General features: G+C 52.0%; 2 protein-coding genes across 5 annotated transcripts; both read left to right on the top strand.

Moving 5' to 3' along the window:
- The first annotated feature begins 992 nt into the window (after nt 1–992).
- LOC120828299 (uncharacterized) lies at nt 993–3468 on the top strand. Its single transcript, XM_078084529.1, has 2 exons — nt 993–1290; nt 1940–3468. Exon 2 carries the CDS (start codon nt 1991–1993, stop codon nt 3185–3187), a length of 1197 nt encoding a protein of 398 aa, XP_077940655.1. The 5' UTR covers nt 993–1290; nt 1940–1990; the 3' UTR covers nt 3188–3468.
- Nucleotides 3469–6691: 3223 nt separating this feature from the next.
- LOC120827943 (uncharacterized) lies at nt 6692–15566 on the top strand. Of its 4 annotated transcripts, none has more exons than XM_040191176.2 (2): nt 6692–7000; nt 11399–15566. In XM_040191176.2, the coding sequence occupies exon 2, from the start codon at nt 11812–11814 to the stop codon at nt 13654–13656; it is 1845 nt and encodes a 614-aa protein (XP_040047110.2). In that variant the 5' UTR covers nt 6692–7000; nt 11399–11811; the 3' UTR covers nt 13657–15566. The 4 variants fall into 4 exon arrangements, with proteins under 4 accessions (XP_040047110.2, XP_077940654.1, XP_040047111.2 ...); XM_078084528.1 differs by lacking the exon at nt 6692–7000 and adding an exon at nt 7152–7449; XM_040191177.2 differs by lacking the exon at nt 6692–7000 and adding an exon at nt 7152–7745.
- The last annotated feature ends 3493 nt before the right edge of the window (nt 15567–19059 follow it).

The following is a 19059-nucleotide window of genomic DNA, read 5'->3' as shown; positions in this document are numbered from 1 at the left end:
AAAACACGGGGTCAGGTGAGACCTCATCCTGTCGATACACACAAGAAACACACACACACACACACACACGCGCAATAAGCCAAATGCACCACAGAGGATCGATCACTCATAACATATTGGGTAATGCAAACGATGATACTGTTCTAACCTTTGTCCCCAAAGTGCTGTGGATCATTATTATTGTCAATGGGGCAGCACACGTGAGATGGTTTTGCAGTGTTTCAGACAGCAGCTTTCTGGTTTTACCGGAACTTCCGGTTGCCTTGAAAACACACTATTCACTGTGGTTTCCTGATAAATTCTAAAGGCAGTCAACTGACGCCAGCGATCTGTGTTCAGTGTTCATCCCCTTTCCAAACATTCTCAATCCAAATCGAATTTAACATCCGCATTCGGGCTTTTCTCTTCTCGTTGTTTGCACACACATGACTGCCGTAAAAAACTTTTCCGCTGACTATTAAAAAAAAAAAGAAAGCAGGTTGCACCCGCAAACAACATTACATTAACACATTGTTGTTGTGCTTTAGATGCTTCTATCCAATAACAAATGGTATAATAATAATAACAACGAAAGACAAATTGTTACCCTATTTGTGATGCAACTTATGTTTGAAGGTCAGATGTAACTTCCTGTTATGAAACTCCGATAAAACAGAAACGGAAAATTCTTTTTGGGAGTTTGAATAAAAGTTGAGAAACGGAGGTGTCTGACTTCTGTGACAACTTACTAAGAAGAGTAATCACACGTGTGTTTTTAAAGCTGCTAAAGCGTCGGAAGCACGAGCCTCTGTACACTGCATACATCTGCTGGTATAGTTATGGACTAATCGTCATGCCTGACTCACACAACATGCTTTCAAGAGAAAGACACGCGCAACATTACCTAATTGTAATAAGTGGATTATCCTGGGGGGGGGGGGGTAGATGATGCTGCCTGAGGGAGGAGGTGTGCTTGTCTGAATGGGGTGTGTGGGGGGGGGGGGGGGGGTGCACGGATGGAGGCGGTCCCAGAGAACGCGCACGCTCAAAAAGGGCCCCGCTGGTTCAGGCGAGGATAGGAACCGTCCCGGGCTGAACTCCGCCTCACAAATAAGAGCTGCGCTTATTCCAAGTGGAGCAGAGAGCAGGTGAGCGTAACGTGAGGTAACAGCGCCGAGAGGACCCGCAGTGCTCTAAACCCCGCAGACAGAGAGGGAGAGAGAAAAGGGGGGAGGAAGAGCGGAAGGAAGGCGCTTCTTCCTGGGACCGGACGGAGAGACGTTTTCTGCGGACTCTTGAAAACCTCTACAGGTACGGTTATTACTTCAAATGCGTCTTTGATTATCCTTCTTCTTATTATTATTATTATGTTGTTATTGTTTACGTATTTGTATCATTTCGCTGAATGAAACTACTACAGAAAACACGGGTCACTGTAACCGCACGTCCTCTTCAAACTCTTTTGATTGTTGCTTTTCTTTAATGACATTTATCCAGGTCAGGGTGACGTAATATCGCGCTCCTCTACACGCTGCTATAATAATTACATATTATATCAAGCATATCAAAAGTAGCTGTCTAACGTGTCACTGGGAACAGAAGAGCCGGGTCACGTTAGAGAAGCAAAGGGAAACGTGTGGGTCGGACATGTGGGTCAGTCCGACCGGAAACCGGATCACGGGCTGCAGACCCGGTGCCCCGGGGAGCAGATGGTCCACATGTCGCTGGTTCTTCTCGGCGGCTCGTGTTACGGAGTGACGCTGATCAGCGTGGACCTCCTGCGGTGCGTAACCGGGTCACAGCGCGCGCGCGCCGTCCCGTGCGGGACGCGTAACGCGGCCGGCGGGCTGACGGTACACGTCGCTCCCCGTTCTACCGGAGAGATGTAATGAGTTACATAATGCTGTGTCGTAATAGCGCTTGCGTAACCAATAACACCCGCGTTCCCTTTGCCCACCAGGTGGCGCCGTTGCTGCGTCCGCTGTGGTTTCGCTGCATCAACAGGCGGACGATGTTTGAAGAGGAGTCCCAGCAGGAGATGGACCCGCAGGATGCGGCCGTGCTCCACACTCTGGAGTCGCCCGTGAGTCCCGGTGGAGCGGGAGGAGGAAGAGGAGGAGGAGGAGGAGATGATGGGCCCCTGTCCTTCACGGACGAAGCCGTGTCCATCCTGACCTCCAGCAGCATGTTGGCGCGCTCGCTGCTGGTTCGCGGCGCGGCCGTCAAGCGCAAAGAGAGCCCCTCCTCCAGCGTCCGGCGCAAGCGAGAGTTCATCCCCGTGGACAAGAAGGATGAGGGCTACTGGGATAAGAGGAGGAAGAACAACGAGGCCGCCAAGCGCTCGCGGGAGAAGCGGCGCGTGAACGACATGGTGCTGGAGGGCCGCGTCCTGGCTCTGCTGGAGGAGAACGCCCGCCTGCGGGCCGAGCTGCTGGCCCTCAAGTTCCGCTTCGGGCTGGTCAAGGACTCGTCCAGCGCCCCCATGCTGCCCCTCGCCGCAGCTCCCGGTCCCGGCGCTCCAACCTTGACCCCCCACTATTATCTGCACAGGGGCGAGGGAGGTCTGCCCGGCTCCTCGGCCTCCCACGGCAACGGCCAGGCAGGCCTGAGCTCCAGGGCCTCCAGGGATGCCGGGAACACGTCAGAGGACTCCGGGTTCTCCACGCCGGACGGGTCCAGCGTGGGCAGCCCCATCTTCTTTGAGGACCGGCTGAGCGATCACGGGAAATTCTCCCCGCACCGGGCGGAGGAGCTGGCCGGCGACCTGCACCACTCCCCCGTCATCGTCCACCACAGATCGGGAGCCGCCTCAGCGAGGTGGGACCAAGGCGAGTTCATTAAGAACCTCCCCCACAAACTGCGTTTCAAGACCCCCGGCGGCGGGGAGGCGTTCGAAGCCGCGGGGGGCCGGCGGAGCCCCGCGCAGGGACGCGATGGTCCCAGGGAGGACCTCAAGGGGCCGAGCGGCGGCGAAGCGGCATCGGGGAACTGCGCCGGCTCCTGGCTCCAGCAGCTGGAGGGCGAGGAAGCCCAGAGGGGGAGGCCGTCCCCTCCCCAGTGCAAGGCCTCGGCCGCCGGACTCCAGCCCGCCGCGGCCCGGTACAAGCACGAGAACACTCACCTGAAGTCGCAGCTCAACTCTCTGAGCGAGGAGGTGGCGCAGCTGAAGAGGCTTTTCACGGAGCAGCTCATGGCGAAGGTCAACTGAGGGCGCGGGGCGTTCACACGGGCCGATTAAGAACTCTTAACTATGTCTCGTCTTTTTTTTTATTTTGAATGTTGTGCTGCGTTGTAATAAATGTCTCATCTCATAACCCAGCTGTTTAACAGGGAGTGTTATCCGAAGTAGCGTGTGATAGTTTTCTCCCGCTCACTGTGACCACGACAAACACGCCGCTGTTTACATCACGGCATCGCGATGCCGCTGTCCGCTTGTCTTTCTGTATACATTTTCATATATAAGAATAAAGAAAACAAAACATTCGAAAATACATCGTGGTGGTGAGATGATTATTACTTACACTTTTACATGGAAATCGTGAACCTGCAGTTGTGGCGTGAGCTCTGCACAGTTTGACGTAACAACACCTGATGTCATAATGATCCGTCATCCGGGTCTTTGTTACGTTGTTGCTTCTGGCTTTGAAAGAAGTGGACATTTAAAAGGAACTGTGGGTCTGATATAACTGCATTACGGGAAGTTTAATAATAGGAATAAAATCCAGAACAATGGGCCGCAGTTATGCCACGTCCTTTGTTGCAAATATTGTCTCGTTCAGCACATACAGAGTTTCCCTAAAGGCCGATAATGAGAGAACAAAGAGGACGATACACGGTTTGGCCGACGCGCTCTGACGGAGACGGGAGAGAAGCGGAGCTGAGCACGGTTTCTTTCCCCCGATGTCCCTGCGCAGACCGGCAGAGACAGACACACAGAGAGACAAAGACACACAGAGAGACAAAGACACACAGAGAGAGTGGTTGTGGGAACATCTGGAGGGGACCGGAGTCGATGAGGAGTGGGGCAGCAGGAGTTAGACTCTCACATACAATGTCAAACCTCTAACCACTGGTTCCCATGGTCTTAGTTGGGAATTATTAAAGTACTGGTCCCACTAATAAATCACGCCATGTTGGAGTCGGCAGAGGGCAGCAAAGACGATACGATGGGCGTCACTAAAGGAGCCCGCGAGTTGTGTTTCACCAGCTTTCTTAACCCTTGTGTGGCATTCAGGTCCGTGGGACCCGATTCCTTTCTCAAAACAAAAACGATTCATTGTTTTTTTTTCAAACTCACACTTACTGGCCTCATTTTCTTCGAAGAACAATCACATGAAACAATTGTTTAACATCGTACAAACTGGGACAAGAGCTAAAGATGAAGCCGATGTGGAAAATATTACCATATAAAAGCATATTTTGCTTCTAATTGGGATAAAACAACAAATCTGTTGACTATTTTAACATAAGAGTGTTGATTGTGTTGAATTAAAAACATTAAAAGTGCAGCGAGACCCACAACAACGGCTGAGTAACAAAAGAATGAACACCATAACACGAGTTAAGCCAGTAATCACGCTACGGATCACTGCATGTACTCGGGCCAGTCGGCGTGGTGACGATCTGTGTGAAGGAAAGAGGGCAACTGAATTTAGACCAAAGAACGGGCGTCACTACTCGATGTCATTGTGGTGGAGCTCCTCCAGCCGCTGAGGGAATCGGGATGTAAATGATGGAATCGGGCGGCCCGTTTCAATCCTTACGTTTTAGACGGGCCTACAAACGCTTATTTTGGCCACAAATAAAAAGAGAAGAAACGTTTCAAAAGTGACTCCAGAGGCAATAAAGCCTGCAGGGACACGGGAAAGGGCACTATGAGAGATTTAATGAATCTACTGCAACATGCTGCCCGCCCTCACCCACATAAATAAATAAATAATAAATACGCAGCCCCACTATCCCCCACCCCTTTTTTTATTTTTTGTATATAGCGAAGGAATAAAGCCTGTTGCTAGGCAGGCAGTGCGACAGTTGCCATGGCAACGCTTGCAGACATAGCTTGAAGGGGGTTGGGGTTGGGGGGGGGGGGGGGCGGCATGGAGTAGGGTGGGGATAAGGATGGGGTGCAAAAACAGAGAGGGAGTGATGCAGATACAACGTGAATGTGCGCGTGTGTGTCTAGATACGTGGGTGTGTGTTTAGTGTTTATAGGGCAGGGGCAGGGGGGGGGGGGGGGCGCAGGGTCACGGGCCGGCCCTGAAGGAGACGAGCGGAGCCGCTCGTCTCCTCCGGGGAAGGAAAGGAAACAAAGGAGCCGTGACGCGTGGAGCCGCAGCGTCCCGAGTTCGCCCCAATGGAGACGCAGCGTGACGGCATAACATAACATAATCAAATCGGGACTCATGTGTGGGGCTTTGATTGCACTCATCAGAGAAAGAATATATATATATATATATATATAACATAAAAGGAAGGCCACTTGGCATAATTGGTACGGTTGTACTTGAGCAAAGACGAGAACAGATAATTGCCCCATTACCAAAAAAGGGGGAAAAGGTCCTCAACTTCCTTCAAGGACACGAAACAATGCAATTAGATCAACTAATCGCTGCAAATTTAAAGACTGTTGCAAGAAGGAAACAAAGGACACGAGTTTCCCGGAGGATCACACGACTTTCCCGGCCATTAAACGCAAAGCCGGCCCTTCGATGTGGAAGAAGACCGTAAACACGTCGACGGCGGGAGTCATGGTGGGAATCTAAGCAAACTATTGCTGCTAGAAGCCGTCACTGTGCTGCGTGGCTCACGGTACCAACGCGCCCTCTGACCCCGGCGGTGTCAGCGTGACGGACAGACAGCCATTCAGACTGTTGTTCTGCCCTCCAATAACCCAAACACAAAGGGATTCGATCAGAGTGACATAACCCCACGCTGCCTTCCTGCCAACGCCACACGCATTCCTGCCGCTCCCCGGGTTACATAACAAACCCCCCCCCCACCCCCACCCCGCGCTGTGGCTGCAGAGCAGCTTACTCGGCTCAAACAGGGCATCAGACCCAGGAAATGTTCCGCTGCTGTGTGGGCTCACAATGACAGCAGTGTGTGTCGTTTCCTCCTGAAGGCGCATGTCACAGTGAGTTTGCATCGGGGACGAGGAAGCTGCGTATCCCTGATTTTCCCCTTAGAAATAAGGGTGATGTCCTCTATCTGTGTGTATGTCCTCTACAGGGAACCTGATGCTCAGAAACACCACAAACTGTCCAGTTGTGAGGCCGGAGGGCAACCAGGGACACGTGGAGGCCCTTAAAGCAGCACCTGCATGTGCTGCTTGCTTTCCTTAGAACATCTCAGTTACTCAGAAGCTCTCGGAAGACAAAGTCTGCTATCGGCACAAAAGACGAAAATAGTCCTGTTCCCAAAACACCGGCTGAGTTATTTTTATATTCCTGAGCTCACTGCGTGCTCCTGTGTGTGTGTGTGTGTGTGTGTGTGTGTGTGTGTGTGTGTGTGTGTGTGTGTTTCCACTCCTTTTTTTGGTGTGGAGGGGGGTGGGGGGGGGGGCTGGTTGGTAATGGCTAGTAACCTTCTCGTGGGCATCATAGGAGTTTATGGGTGAGCTGGCGTTGAGCCAAGTCTCCCCCCCCCCCCCCCCCCCCCCCCCCCCCCCCCCACGACATCTCCTCCCCTGCAACAGCATTTGGAGGCGAGAGGGAGGGAGCAGGGGGGGGGAACAAAAAACGTGACTAGGCACTCAAAGCGTCCCGTTATGCAACGACTGACCTACTAACATACATTCAGAGTCTCGCGGAGAGGAGGAGAGGGAGGAGGAAATAGAGGGAGGGAGAAAGAGAGGGAGAGGAACTGGAGCTAACGCGACACGAGGAGCGCACCGCAAACAAGCGCCACTGTGTTCCCACCCGCGCGTGTACCTGCGCCGATCCACGCGGCGACCGACAGACAGCGGACCGCTGGGACTGTTTCCTCCGCGGACTCTCCGGAGACTAAAAGGGGGAGAGAAAGGGTGAGCTGGCGTCGCTATTCATGCCGGGAGGAAATTCCTCAGCCAAGTTTTGCACCACGAGTGTTTGTTTTGGTGCTTTCGTGCATTTTGCATTTTACAACGAGGGGCTCTTGGGCGTGCGTGCGCGCGTGAGGGAGGCGGCGGGCGGGGGTCGCGGGTATGGATCGCTAATAGTTCCGGGATTCCTTCACAGGAAAAGAAGGCGCGGTGTTTTTGGCGTAAACGCGCGGATGTGGATGGTTTTTCGAAGGCACGGTAGTAATGAGGCACGGCCAACACATCCGCGCTGTGCATGCGTATTTAATACATACCCCGATTCTATTCAGCACGCGCATATTTAAATAGCTGCCCTGTCATTTCTTTTATGTTCTACTATTCGGGTGCCTTCTCCGCGTCAGCAACGTCCCGCGCTCACTTTTACACGTGGGACCTTTTTGATCCTGGTTTAGGTTAGTAGTTCACGCAGTCATCTGAGGGGAAAAGCTCCCGCGTTGGCAGCGAGGACGCGCTGCTCTCCGTCACGTGTGGCTGCTCTTTGTAAAGGTTAACGCGGCTGTGCAGCTCGGTTAACCCTTGGTTTGCTGTCTGCAATCCGAAGGACAAGTCGCCTGATCCACAGCGCAACGGATGCACTCGTCCTGGATGCTCGTGTCGATATTTTCCTCTTCTTTTTGTCTTTTCATTAACAACCTCGGCTCGGACTTAGAAGGGGGGGGGGGGAAAGGATGCAGCACGCCGTTGCCAGGTGAGGTGCCGATCGCCACATCTGGATCAAATGCGGGTCAGATGTGTGCCGTTTTAATGTGCTCAGGTGACACATACTATATATATAGGAGGGTTTATTTTTAACCGCCTGGCGAAAAAGAAAACCAGCTTCAATTGTGTTTATTTTGGGGGGGGGGAGTGAAATCGCACCACAGATGGATTCGTGACCGAGGATCCGATGGAACATGCGTGAATCTGTCAGACCGAGCAACAAAGAACGCACGCGGGTGGCAACATATTTCTCACAATTTGTTATGAACGATATTTGATGCGTAATCGGCGGAATTAAGCCACGCACGGTGGTCTCAACTCGCACGCCTATTTTAACCTCAATGTGCTCGCACTCCTGCATTGTGTCGGTGACGTGGACGCCGTCCCAATTTAAGACGCATGGACGATTATATACTTCTTTTAAACTGGCACATTGATTTGTTTTACCTCTGGCTTTGAAATAGAGCACAACAATGAATTAATTCCCCCCCACCGGCCTTGTGTCTTCCGCACAGCACGTGGGCACGGGAGACCTTGGGCGCATTGTAAAGTGTGCGCGTGTGCCGCATCCGTCCCTGCGCCCCGCGCCGGGTTCACCGAGGAGGTCCGTGCCGGGTTGCGTAACACCCGATTTAAATCATTTAAACGGATCAAGGTGCAGGGGGGGGGGGGGGGGGTTATGTAATCCGCAGGGAAAGACAATCACGCACACGGAGTCTGTAGCTGTGCGCTTCGACCGTATCCAACCGGGTGAATGTAGGTCACACTAGTCCTGTGTGTGGGGGGGGGTCACAGACCCTGCCTAAATAAACCCTCGCCCCGCTTTAACAAATAAATAAAAGAGGCAGTCATGCAGAAAGAGAAACACTTATCCAGACCTACTCAATAAAGGGAACCAAACACACCCTTTTTAAAATATCTTACAGCCTATTGCGTCACGGAACGTTTGCCCGGGCAACTGTTCTGCGGGCTTCACTCTTTATGCTTCGTGGAACCGTCCGGCTCTACCAAGTGAAACACAGCAGCCTCCTGACTTCCCCCGGGGGGGGGGGGGGGGGGGGGGCTTCTCGTGCCACATGTAAGGCAACCAGCCCGCGGGGTCGGCGTTCCTGCGCTGCGGTTTTTTTGGGGGGGGGGGCATGGCGCAGAGGCGATCCACAGAAACGAGTGGGCTAAAGGCGCACATGTGACTGCTGCGACGCATGGAGCCCCTCGGCTGCTCTTTTATTCATGTCCTCATTCTCCCCATTCTTGGGAGACTGATAGGGATCAAGGATCTAGCCTGGATGGGACTGGCTGGCGCGCTGCCCGATTCCCCCCCACTTCTCTTTTTTTGTAAAGATAAGACCCGGAATTAAAGTAGACTCCACCCATCGACCCCCCTAAAGCCCGCAGCACATGCCACACATTGCATTACCCATGAAAGGGGAAGCATCCCTATTTTATTTTAAGAAGGGGGGGACTCGGTCCACCGTTTCCAGTGCTCATCGCCACATTGAAACTCTTGCGGGGTCCTGCGTTTTTTTGGGGGTTATGCCAGCAGCAAGTCTTTTTTTTTTAACTGAGCCATCATTCCACAAGTGCCACGGAGAGCGACGACGACGACGCGTGACGAGCGCATGATGGATCGGACAGAGTGCACGCAGGTCACGGAACACAGAGCTCTTGAGGAGCGGCACTGTGTGTTCTGGCACTGTGTGTTTTGAAGGGGGGGGGGCGATTCACGCTCATTCACGCGGGAGATGGGGGGGGGGGGGGGGGCGCTTCATTAATCACGGGAGTTCATTCATGTGCCACATTTTGCGTAAGTGCCCGGTCTCGTCTGTCAGGTCTTCTTCTCCAGTGTTGTTTTCCTCGCCACCAATGGAAGAGAGAGAGAGTCGATGTGATTGGCTGCCCTTTCTGCCCCCTTTTTTTGTTGTTGCTATGGGTGACCCATCCCTTCTATTGATGCAATAGCAACATTGTCGCCACTGCCCCCCTCCACCCCCCACCCCTATCCAGCTGTAATACAATCTCTTCGGCGTCCTTCTCTTTGTTTTCACTCTCCTTCATTGATTCTCCGTCTTTGTCTCGGCCTTGCATGCTCTCCCTTCCCGTCTGTATTAAGACAATTCTCGAGTTCTCAGCGCCTCTTTGTCCCTTTTTGTCTTCTTTTTTTTCGTTATCTTTCCCTGGTCTCACCTCTGCTGACCCCCATGTTCCGGCGGGCCACGCAGCTCCGACTCGTCTGTACAGAGAGCAGACGGTCCCCGGTTTCTGGATCAGCAGGACACGATGCGGAAAAATAAAAATAAAATAATCTAATCCAAGTTGTCGAAGCGTTAAAACGGTTTTATTCCAAGAACGCGCTCGTACATCGCTACTCATTGCCAGGACACACCTGCAGTTACGTAATGGTGGAAGGCAGAGTACAACCAGTGCAAACGCTGTGCCAGATTACGGGATTCTGGATTCAGATGGTGTAACGGCGCTCGTGCACGTAGTTGTTGAGTTTTTGTCTGGATTTGCCATTCGGCATTTAAAAAAAGATCCTTCCATTCGAGTTTAGTAATGAGCGTAATGCCCCGATAATCCCCACATGGTTCTGGTTCTTATCCGACTCGTTACGGAAGCTTTCCGTGGTTATGAGACCTCAGAGCACCTCTCGTGTTCTACCCCCGAAATGTTAACGGGCCCTTTCATTCCCGCCCCCCGCCCCCCCGTGCCTCGCCTCTGCTTTCTTTCCAGGAGGTCCTTGACCTACATTCGTCGGTGCCCAACCTCCCAGCTGCTCCCAGCCCCTCCGAACCCCCCCTCCTCGTCCTTGACCTGCGGCGGCTCGCTGCCTTTGTCCCCCCCTTATCTGCTCACTCCGCATCATTGATTCGGCATTGCGAGTTGTTGTGGCGAGGAATGCCGCCACATTCCTCTGAGGACAAACGTATCGGGTGGTGGAGGGAGGTGGGCGCTTGAGTAGTGGGTCAGGGAAAAAAGCCCCCTTATGGAAGTAGTTTTTCCTTTTGTGTGTGAAATGTATCCAGGGAACCCTGGCAGCGTGTGACTCACCCTCTGAGCCCGAATAGTCCTCAGGCAAACAAAGAGAGCTGATCCCCCAACGGCGGAGTTCTGTGGTCTCAGCGTGTGTCAGACTGATGCAATTGCTGCGGCGTTACGTTATCATTAACTTCACGCGTGGACTCGCCTCTTTGGGATTTGTTTTGCTGCCTCAGAGAGAGTTCAGTTCTTTCCTACAGGTTTCGAACGTTGCACTAGAAGCCGGAGGATCAAACGGTATCATCCAACGAACTCAACGCTCTCACAAAAGTCAACATTTACACGCCGGGGTAAATGTCAGGGGTCATGGGCCGCAGACAGAGCGGATCAATAGGTCAGAAGGTCAGACGGGAAGGACGTTCATTGGTTGCCAGGGGCGACGCCGGCAAGGTTAAAGCCAAAACGGAAAACAAAAGCTGTTGGGGCGGAGGAATAGGTCTTTGATATCTGTAGCCTGAAATACCAACAACACAGAGAGGAAATTAAAAAAAAATAACTTTTGAGTGCATCATTTTAAGTCTGCTATGGAAATGCATACCGGTGCTCCAGAAGTCCGCATGGAGTAACGTGTGTTTTCCTCTTTTTTTTTGTTTTTCTTCTCTGCAGCCTTTCATCTGGCAGTCAACCGAACAGAGACAGACGGGCGGAGCAAGAACGAGGTTCCCCAAGAGGCTGACACTCTGAGGTAGACGGGCTGACCTACTTCCTGCCGTTCACGTCGGGATCCAGGACGCCGGCTCAGCTCTGACAAACCAACTGCTGCAAAGCTAGAGGGGAAAAAATACATTTGTAAAGTCTGATCTGAGTTGGTCGAGGAGTGGAGTCTAGACACTGAACCACAAAACCCCTTCATTTGAATCAATGAGGGCTACTAATGCTGAACTCCAGCTTTCCTACTTCTTTTCGGCTACTTTGGACACTTAGTGTTAAACTTTGTGAGAGCGCCGCCTCCGTTTGACCTGTGACCAGGTTCGTTCCTCAAAAAAAAAGCTTTTCAAACTGGCTCCCACGAGACAAAAATGGAAAATCTAGCCTCAGCCCTCAAAACGTTAAACAAAAGCTCAGAGAACAGCAACTGCGGCGAGACCTTCAGCAGCTATGAGGAGTCTCTTCCTTCTGCCGAAGGGAGTCCGAGTCGCATGGGCCGCCTCGCCAAGCCCAAACCTGGCATGAGCTGCAGGCGGAAGCGCGAGTTCATTTCGGACGAGAAGAAAGACGCCAGCTATTGGGAGAAACGCCGCAAGAACAACGAGGCGGCCAAGCGTTCCCGGGAGAAACGCCGTCTCAACGACATGGTGCTGGAGAACCGCGTCATGGCCCTGAATGACGAGAACGTGAGGCTCAAGACGGAGCTGCTGCAGCTGAAGCTGCGCTTCGGCCTCATAACCACTGCCTCCTACATCGAGAAGAGCCAGCAAATGAGCGGCAGCGGCAACGCGGAAAACGGGGGCTCGTCCTCCTCCTCCTCGGCCCCGTACTACTCCAGCGGTTACTCCAGCGGCTCCCAGGTGATGATGAACTCTGACTCTTCAGAAACGGAGCAGTCCGGACGTGGCGAGGGCCACAGGCAGATGGTGAAGTACTCCCCGCACGGCTCCCTGTCAGACATGTCCGACGGCTCCTCCAGGGACAGCCCCGAGCCGCTGCCGTTTGAGATCAAACAGGAAGGAGATCGGCTGGAGATGGACATTGCCAACGGCAACACCACCACCCAGATCATGTTCAACGTCCACCGTGGTCTGGCCTCCGAGCCCGCTCACCACCAGATCCAGCAGCACTCTCAGGAGCTGGAGGCCGCATATCACACCCATCAGCAGCAGCAGCAGCACCACCACCACCATCAACAACAACAACAGGAACAACCCCATCAGGAGCCGGGGAACACCATCAACACAGTCAGCCAGCCTGCCCCCCACCCACCTGCTGCCCAGAGGAGCGTCATTCTGTACGGCTCCAGCAGCGCATCCTATCCTGTGGACGCCCTGATGAGGCACCAGGACGCCGATGTGCCGGCAGCCCAGAAGCATGGCGCCGACGGCCAGCCGTGTGCCAGTTGGCTGCCCCAGTTCATGACGGAGAGCGCCACGGAGACACTGGCTGAGGTGACGGAGCAGCTGGAGAGGAAGACGTTGCACTCCCCCGCGTATGAGCCGTCAGACGGCCGGGATGAGTCCGGAGAGAGAAAGGGGCACAGGGTTTGCCAACCCGCCCAGCAGCCGCAGCACCACCAGCAAGAGAGACATTCGTCTGCAGAGGTCCTCCACAGACAGGTGAAGGGGGTCGACCACCCCCACCTGTATCACTCTCATCAGCAGCCCCACCATTCGTACCTCAGTGCCCAAGATGAGGAGCCCCCAGTGCTCACCTACGAGGGCGGGCACGGGGGCGGGGCTTACTACCGAGGCCCGTCGCACCCCAAGGACACGTCATCCAGCTCCGACAAAGACGCGTCTACGGACGACGAAGAGTTCCCACCCTCCTCTTCCTCAGGCACGGTCGACTACCACGGCCAACTTGTCAGCAGCCTGCACCCTCCGGCCTCGCCTCCGCCCCCCACCTCCCAGGCCCCGGGCCGGGATCCCCAGGTGGAGGTGAAGGGCACGGCGCTGCCCCACAAATTGCGGCTCAAGCACCGAGCCATGAGCAGCGGAGGCAACTGCGAGGGCCGAGAATCCCCGACGACCCCGCCGCCTGCCACGCCGCCCCCCCTGCCCCAGCACCCCTACCTGTCCCTCATGTCGCTGCAGAACATTACGCAAGAGAGCCCGGTCAGAGGCTTCAGGCAGGCAGCCTCAGCGGAAGGGGGCAGGACAGAGAGTGGGAAAAAGGAGATGGGGGGGCGACGGAACAAGAGGCGAGATTAGGCTACAAGTGCTGCAGTAAATGCCCTGAACTACCCCGCCATCATGCCTTTGCCCCATAACCCAACACCCCCTCCCCCGAGCCCCTGGGACTGCTCTATTTCCTTATGCCCAACGTCCCCAAAAAAGGCTGGACGTCTTGTGGGGCTGTATCATATTTGTATATATTGTACAGATTGTCATTTCTTACATCCTCTACATACTTACAGAAGCACTTTTTTTTATGCGATGAGAGGAGGAATGGAACGGCGTTCCTAAAAAAACAGCAGAGCATATGGACGTTTTGATCACAAACAAGAATGCAGGACGAGGAAAAGTTCTGAGCTTTATCAGTACTACAAATTTGGTGAATATGTAATTGTAAACAAAGCATACACATGTGTGGCTATCTGCCTTAATCTAATGCAAATGTACACTGGGGACATTCCCTCGACCAAAGAGACACTGACACTACAAACATCGAGTTCCATACCTCTTCCCAGACCCTACCTCTACCGACCCACACTCCCCAGCCATCTCCATCATTTCACTCAATTTTGCAGTCACCTTTATTTTTTTGAAGCACTTGGTTTGTATATTACTGTGATTTATGAATATGTGTATTATAAATATATATTTTACCAACAATTTTGAATACAAATTCAACAAAAACGTGAGACCTGCAATGGTTAAAAAAAAGAAGTTCTTTTTTAAATAAAAGCGACCATCCCATTATGAATCACAATTGACGTACCTTTGTCCGCTGTTTGCTACGGGACTCATTAGAATTGTTAAAAAGCGCCTCTTACTTGATTGTTCTGCCTTGCATTGCCAGTTTTTTAATGCCCTGTTTACACGGAAACGGTCCGGTTCGGCGCGACAGCAGCACTGAAACGGACAACGCGTTTCCTGATGCGAGGGCCTCGGTAAAATGTTCGGACTGCTTAACCTTTAACCAGCCTTTACACATTTGGTGGAACTCACCAGCTGCAGGCTGCAAGCCTCTACTTTTTTTGAGCTTTATCGACCATATCTTGTTGTTGTTGCCCTTCCCTGGCCCAGTGTATTTATTTCCTCTTTCCCACACGACCATCGCTGTCAAAAAGGCCTCAGGAACATAGACGGAGAACATGTACAGACCTTTTTATGACTCATCCCGCGGCCGCGAGCTTGTAATGGCGGTGTAGGGTGCTTCGGGCGGGAGGGGGGCTGCTGCACATAGATTTGATTTGTTTTTTTGCATTTCGACCAAGCATGAGCCCAGAGGTTCCCATTGGCTCCCAGATGGAGGGGTTGTTGGGAAACTAAAGCTAATAAAAAACCAAAATGATCTAATTCCACCAATTTGTGCCAGGGCTGAAAATCCGACATTCAATTTGTGAATAAAAGGGCCTCCCTCGTGCCGCCATTAATCATTTCAGGCGGCCTTCATCCCTTCGTGGTGGTGGTTCTGCTGCCAGACGGCGATGAATCGCCTGCACAGAATCCCATTTTAGCAAAGGTCTATGTACCATTTGGCTTTTTGATGATTGTGTATAAATGTAAAGTGTCCCCCCCTCCCTCTTGAACTACACTGTAATGTTTATTTCATTGGTTTTATATTTTTTTTTGTCAAGGTGTGTTTCGTTTTCTCTACACTGTCTTTCTCTCCAATTGACTGTGATGACATGTAATTGCCCCATTCCCCCACCACCTTTTATCAGTGTGTATTAATCAGTACCGTTTGTGGTTTTGCAAAAAGACGAGGAGGGAAGAAAAAGAAAAAAAGTGGGTGAAGATAGTGTGGTCTTTAGAGATGGGTGGTGGTTAGTCATTACCATCGCTCGCTTTTGACATGAATATGTATGTAAAGACACTAATGTTCATTGTGGAAGATGGGAGCATTTCAAGATCGAAAATAAAACAATGTTGACGCTATCAACATATCATGAAAATGTCCCTGTCATTCTCGGTTCTTTCAGTGTGGTTTAACACAACAACACCTGATGGGATCCGACGAGCGTTCCCCGTGACCTAATGAGCAGCTCGCAAACCAACGCTGGTATCGAGCAGCCATCTGTCAGAAAACAGCGACTGCGATGGCGGTCTGCGGGCGCCGCTTAGGACCTGGCATCGACTCATCGCGCTCCATCGCCATCATGCAGGAACCGCCAGTTAGGTAACACGTTACTGATCCGTCACTGACGTAAGAGAATGAATCACCGTCGGTAACCAGACAGAATAAATTAGAGCCATGATGCTTTACAGCCGTCCTTGGCTGTAATCTGCGTTTTTTATAATCCTTGAGGACAATTAGAAAGATTATTTAACAGTATTCCGTATCATAAAGGACGTGCCCTGTTCCCGTAAGCGTACCTCAAGGCAAAACTGGTTTCCATTGTGTAGAGATGGCGCTCATGCAGAGCTTACCGTTCCCCACGGGACACTATTTTTTTGTGTTTTTTTTGGCATTAAAGACTAATCCGCAACAAGAGGAGCTTCGCAATGACACACTTTCGCCAGCAGACTCCCTTGGCGAGCAAGTCTGATGTAACACTGGCCTACTTCTACCAGCAGACGGGAGCCGCAGCGCGTGGCGAGAACAGAAATTGAGGTACACTGACATTGAGTGTATTCTCTGAAATTGGATAAAAGGGTCAAACATGATCCCACTGAGCAGTGAGACGCTGGCCTACATAGACAAGAGGACGTGCCCCCCCCCCCCGGCCCAAAGAGAGCGGCACAAACCGCACATAAAAAGACCCAACTAAGAGTAAGTCAAACATCCCACCCAGCGTTTGCCCAAAGACCTCCATGCCAATGTTGACCGTTGGTGCTTCGACAAAAGTGGTTAAAGGGAAATAAAAGAACAAAAGGAAGAGTCTGGTGCATTTATTCATTCGTTAAAATCAGAAAAATCAATATGAAGTCAATATCTGGTCTCATGTGTGTGGACAAAATATCAATATATTTGCTTTTAAAAAGGTATTAAAGTCCAGACTCACAGGCCCTACGATGCCATATTATTACAGACTATATACAGCACGCATGGGGATGATTAGACACCTGAGATCAATAGTCAATAATCTCACCCTCTTGACACATTGTATGTAATTGTACTGGATTTATTCCACAAATGGCCCCTAAAAAAGGGATTGATGAATGAGCACGCACACACAGATGGTCTGTTGATCCATTTGACCAACAGCGGGGTCATACATAACGAGATTAAGAGCAAAGGGAGGAGAGTGGGTGAGGTGGGGGGGGGGGGGTAACCCGGTGCACTAACTTGATCTGAGCTTGCAAACAAAGCACCTTTTTGAGGCTGACGCATCAATGCCCTTCACAATGTTCACACACACACACACACACACCGATGCACGTTCCCATACTGAACACTTTTTACCCAATCCATTTTGGAGTTACTTGGTAAACATGAACTTCCTCCGAGTAGTTTTGCCGCGTCCCCGGTTTTCCCTGATCGACTTGAGCGGCTCCCGCTGTGCGTAAACAGGTCAGGAGCAAAGTAGGTCAGTGTGCGCGAGGAGAGGGGGAGACGCGGGGGGGGGGGGGGGGGGGGGGGCAGCACGTGGGAGGGCTGGATTGACGGAAAGGTTGCGGCTCCATTTGTGTCACTCTGGTTCGTCTCTTGGCAAACAAGAGCGGAAAACAGACAGGGCTCTTCTGTTACCTGGAACCCCCATCCCAGCCGAGGGGGGGGGGGGGGGGCAGTCATTGAAGGATGAGGGACGAGTAAGTACGGTACTGCAGAGACCTGGTTTGTGTCCAAGACGACACACTACCAACCCCCAACAAGTATTTTGGGGAAGCTTCCAGGAGGCCTGCAGAGCCCAAGGGAGGGCGGGGTGAGGGGGGGGGGGCTGAGGTCAGGCTTATGTTGGGTTCAGGTCGGGACCACACACACCTGCTGAGAAGTGCAGGCTGTCGGGCATTACGGTCCAACCGTGCGCGTGTGGCCACGGCGCACACCGGAGGCCGCGTTGTTCCACCTGTGCGCTGCAGGCCGTCATTACCAGATCTCCTGCGGATTGGCGTGACAGAAACAGAAAAAAAAAAAAAGACACTGCATTCTTGGAAAAGTAAACCAGGACTCAAAGCCATTCAAAGAGCGACAAGAATATGAAGGAGCGCAGATTAAAAACCACTCTTGCGTAACCAGCTTGTGGCTTGGCAAACATCTACAGGAAGAGCGAGCGCTGTTTGATAGAACACGTGCGGGAAGCCAGAGGCTGGCGGATAAATACGGCGCAATGTAGTGACAAATCATTTGTTGAAAAAAACAGTAAAAATCAGTGTTATCTCAAAGGGTAACGAGGGGGGCGGGGGCGCGGGGGGCACACTGAATTCTCCACGCAGTTGTTCACATACATTCAAACTGGTTGGAAGCGGCTGCTGGGGTAAATAGAGCTGGGCAGGGAGTGGCCTGGTCCTGATTTAGCTTCGGGCCACTGCAGCCCCCACTGCTTTCACTGCGTTCACCGACTTTCTAGGTCGTGCACACGCACACGCAGAACCTGTTGACCTGCAGCCTCCACCGTATCCACGCCTCTAAAGTGCGACTTGACTTTAAGAGATTCAGAGGAATGTCAGACATTGAAAAACAAGTTAGCCTCAAACTTTGGTGAAATTCCATTGACGTGAGTCTGTGTGTGTGTGTGTGTCCTGGTGTAACCCTGTGTTAGAAGAAAATGGAGCAGCTTAAGAAAAGAACAACTTGTGGGTTCAATCTCAACCTCTGATCTGCTGATCACTAAATCACATTTCAGCATCCTTGTGCTGGTACCCGGTGGGTTCAAACGGCATCTCAATAACCTGTAGGCACTTGCACCTGCAGCGCAGCGGGACACACCGACACTTTGACATGTAAGCAGAAGAAAGCAAAGCACAGGCTAAATTACACACCTCGGTTATTTATCAGAACATTTATTCTGTTGTTTATATTTGACGCCTGGAAGGAGAGCCTGGAAGACGTTCAAATCAGGCCTTAAATTGTAAAATAATTATCCTGCAATTATGCACGATCATCAAGCTGGCCGATACGTCGTCGTACAGAGATGTCCAGTGGCGCCGCGGCTCATGAAACCCGCCCCCCCCCGTTCGGATTGGATGAGCACAAAAGAAAAAGAGGGACACCATATCAATTTGGAAGACCACTGATCACATTTCTTCGCCGCACACACTTATTGCTAGTCATTGATGATTAGAGCTGCAAAGGGGCGGAATATTTCCGGAAGTTCCAGCAGAACTGGGGGGCCCCTCCTCCCCCAGTTGAATGGAAAGGGAAACCCGAGCTTGTTGGGAACATTGTCTGCCAGAAACGTAAACCTAAACCTGTAGATTACTTGGTAAACTGAAGCAATGTTCATTTTAATACAGAGTTTATTTGTATGCAGAAGGTAAACTTTTCACTGCAGTGAGAGTACGATG

The sequence above is a fragment of the Gasterosteus aculeatus genome, chromosome 11 (assembly GCF_964276395.1).
Source record: "Gasterosteus aculeatus chromosome 11, fGasAcu3.hap1.1, whole genome shotgun sequence".
NCBI lineage: Eukaryota > Metazoa > Chordata > Actinopteri > Perciformes > Gasterosteidae > Gasterosteus > Gasterosteus aculeatus.
This window is presented reverse-complemented; position numbering and strand designations above follow the sequence as displayed.

What these genes read in the sequence shown, in the direction of transcription:
- LOC120828299 (XM_078084529.1), top strand. Translation starts at nt 1,991, where the DNA reads ATGTTTGAAGAGGAGTCCCAGCAGGAGATGGACCCGCAGGATGCGGCC.
- LOC120827943 (XM_040191176.2), top strand. Translation starts at nt 11,812, where the DNA reads ATGGAAAATCTAGCCTCAGCCCTCAAAACGTTAAACAAAAGCTCAGAG.